This window comes from Populus trichocarpa, chromosome 11 (genome assembly GCF_000002775.5).
Source record: "Populus trichocarpa isolate Nisqually-1 chromosome 11, P.trichocarpa_v4.1, whole genome shotgun sequence".
In the NCBI taxonomy this organism is placed as follows: domain Eukaryota; kingdom Viridiplantae; phylum Streptophyta; class Magnoliopsida; order Malpighiales; family Salicaceae; genus Populus; species Populus trichocarpa.
The window spans coordinates 4,345,255-4,348,483 of record NC_037295.2 but is presented as its reverse complement, the minus strand read 5'-3'; the positions used below and the strand labels follow the sequence as shown (position 1 = coordinate 4,348,483).

General features: G+C 33.8%; 1 protein-coding gene across 1 annotated transcript; it reads right to left on the bottom strand.

Moving 5' to 3' along the window:
- Window positions 1-826: 826 nt before the first annotated feature.
- On the bottom strand, window positions 827-2,767 carry LOC18103034 (non-classical arabinogalactan protein 31). The gene is made up of 2 exons (XM_006377311.3): window positions 2,226-2,767; window positions 827-1,287 (listed from the first exon to the last, which is right to left on the bottom strand). Exons 1-2 carry the CDS (start codon window positions 2,674-2,676, stop codon window positions 983-985), a joined length of 756 nt encoding a protein of 251 aa, XP_006377373.2. The 5' UTR covers window positions 2,677-2,767; the 3' UTR covers window positions 827-982.
- Between the last annotated feature and the right edge of the window lie 462 nt (window positions 2,768-3,229).

Here is a 3,229-nt window from a genome sequence, read left to right as displayed (position 1 = left end):
ATAAATTTAATACAAGTAAAAACATATTTTTTCAAAACATATATGGTAATGTAAAAAATCTTCCAGGGCTTTTTTTTTTCTTTTTTCTTCTAAAGTATTGTATCTTTGAAGAATTTTATTGCTCTTAGGCATTTTACAGAGTAAAATGGATTGCTTTATTTACTTTGTTGCTTAATGAAACAAATTATGCCACCTGAAATAGTGCATTCTCTGCCTCTTTGCTTCTCTTCTTCTTTCTTTTTCTCCTTAGTACTTCGCTTGCTAAGACTTTTTTTTTGTTTTTGAAATCAGGGCTGACAGCCCAAGATAATTATAATTACTAGAGCTGAGAAAAAAAATTAAAAAATTAATTAAATCATGAAAATAAAAAAACAATTAAAAAATTAATCAATAAAAAAAATTTAATTAAATTGATTAGAATATTTTAAAAAATATTTAATTCAATTTCATAAATTTAAAATTAAAAACCTCAATCAAATCATTTAGTTAAAAAAATTAACAAAAAAAAAAAAACAGAATAAAACCAAGCTCATCATAAAACACATGTCCAAATATACTCAAATAAAAAATATATAGTATTCAGTTTTTAATATAAAATAAGTAAACTTATCCAAAACGGTCCGATAACAAGAATGCAAGGTATAAATCATGTTTGTTTTTTATTTTAAAAAAAATGATAAAAAAATTATTTTTTTAATTAATATTTTTTTTTATTATTTTCAGTGTTGTGCAGATATAAAAATAATTTTTAAAAATAAAACAATATTATTTTAATATATTTTCAAACAAAAAATACTTTAAAAATAAATCAAAACATTCAAGCCCGTAGTATCAATTTTCTCCACTCAAACGGCAAACTGATGGTTCAACAATAGTAAGGAACTGCCATTACAGACACAGGCCGGAAAAGCTCGGAATACTACTTAAAGTGGGAGACACAATGCTAGGAGAATCAGAAGCAAGAAGTACAAATTTGGGGGCATTAACGAGGGCATTTGGACTCAAAAGCGAAAGGGCCAACACTGAAGAGAGCATATCCACGCTTCTTTTCATCAACGAAAGGCTTCTTCTCAGGCCTTAAGATCGCACCAGCCAGCCCACCATGGATATCAGTGATCTTGCTGCATGCAGTATTTGGTGCTGAGACTAGCCACACCTTGCACTTATGAAATCCATAGTTGGTGATAGTCCCTGGTGCTTTGGCGAGGAAGTAACCATTCTTGTCGGTTGTGGCCTTCACCTCTAGTGGGTACTTGGTATTATTGCACTGTAGTTTTACTGTAGCACCTGCCATTACAATGAATGCTTGCTTACTTTATTGGTCAAAGCGACAATAACATTGCTTCCTTTTTTGCCTTTTGTTTTAAATAAACAAATGCTCTCACAAAGTAGATACCATATGCAATGATCTAGGCATTCGATGTTACTTGTGTACCTAGTGTAGAGAGCTTGGCATTGTTTAAAATTTTTTAATTTTTATTTTTAAAAAACGTTAAATTAGTATTATTATTATAGTTTTTTATATTTAATACATTTTAAAAATAACCTCCGGCATTCTCTCAACTCTCGAAAAAGTAAGGCTGCTGCTTCAGCCCATAACTTTGTTACTTAATTGACGTTACCGGACATGGAAAAAAGAGCCCCTCCCCCGTCAATTCATATCTTGAATAAAACGCCCACCGGATAGATATATCATGCATGCATGTGGCAGGGAGATCAGGAAAGCTGACACAGTGCGCGTGCAAATGTACAAGTAAAGCACAAACAGTATTAATACACATATACGTGAGTCTACATACAAGCAAATGTATTAGAAAATCACAAGATGCCTGTTTAGTATTGTCAAACGCAACACATATGATCTTGGATCATTGGAAACAAGAAAAAGTAAAAACTTCATGAACTAAACTAGCCCCAGCATCTACATTGTCGTCGTTTCTGTATATCCTACTTGTATGTATGCTTGGATGCTTGAACAAAGTGCAATATATGCTCTCCTATGCATGTTCACACACCACACAAACTTCCAAGATTAACGCAAAAGGCAAGCAACATTTCCATGGATAAACTAGCTAGTTAGCTAGCTCATACTTGATTTTGAACATAAAAACTGGTTGAGTAGCCCAAAAAGATAAGTAAAAATTGTTTCTTAAGATTATTGTTAGATTAACTAATTATTGCAGAAAATGTTAAGCAAGAGGGTTTAGAAAGTGTGAACAAGTTACCAGGAACTGGCTTTGCTCCCAAGAAGGTATCAACCCCGGAATAGTTGCAAGATTTGCAGTAAACAACACCTTGGACTGCTACAAGCTTTCTAGGGAAGTGATAACTCCGTGGGTGTGGGTGTGGGTGTGGGTGTGGGTGCATGGGAGGGTGAGCTGGTACTGATGGGGGAGAGTGAGGCTTCGGCGGGTGCACCGGTGCATGTGCTGGAGTGTTAACAGGTGCAGGAGCTGGTGAGTGACCGTGATGGTGGTGGTGGTGGTGGAGGTGTGGGGCTGGTGCTAGGCTAGGTGCATGACTCGGTGGCTCACTTACTGGCGCTGCTGTTGGGTAGTGATGGTGAGAGCCATGGTGAAGAGGTTGATCAGCTGGCTCAACTTTTTCACTAAAAACAGTGAAGCATAGCATAGAAAGGAGAAGTGTCAGAATAGCTTTAGCTATAACAAAACCCATGACTCTATTTGTATTTTCTCTTGGAACCAGGAGAATGAAAGAGAGCTTGAAGGTGAAAATAAGTTCTCGGTGGAGGGATTTTATAGGACTTTTAAGCTGTGATTCGCTGCGATTTTGCCGATAAAAATCTCTGTTTTTTTCAACACTAGTGGGGCATTCTTTAGTCACATGAGGCGACAATCTTATCGGTACGTTTAGCATGATGATGAGTTGTGATTAAAATTATATTTTAATCTAATTATACTTATAATTTTAAAAATATTTAATTAATTAATATATATTCTAATTTTAGATGATTTTCCTTAAAAAAAACCTTGAATAAAAAAATATAATTTATAGTTTCTTTTATAAAAAAAATTACATCAGTAAAAACAACCATCATATCAAACACACATGTAAAGTGTTGTATATGCTGGCTTTATATATTTATTTTTAAATTAAGTGGTTCACGTCTTAAATAGTCTTAATTAACCATAAGATAATATGCCAAAAAAAAAAACTTCAGTAGATCTTGTGAGCAAGTGTTAGGAATGTAACTTGTCCCATAAGTATA

Excerpts from the sequence above, each read along its gene's own strand:
- LOC18103034 (XM_006377311.3), bottom strand. The coding sequence starts at position 2,676 with ATGGGTTTTGTTATAGCTAAAGCTATTCTGACACTTCTCCTTTCTATG. Across the intron at positions 1,288-2,225 it reads GGGAGCAAAGCCAGTTCCTG|GTGCTACAGTAAAACTACAG; the intron begins GTAACTTGTTCA and ends TTGTAATGGCAG.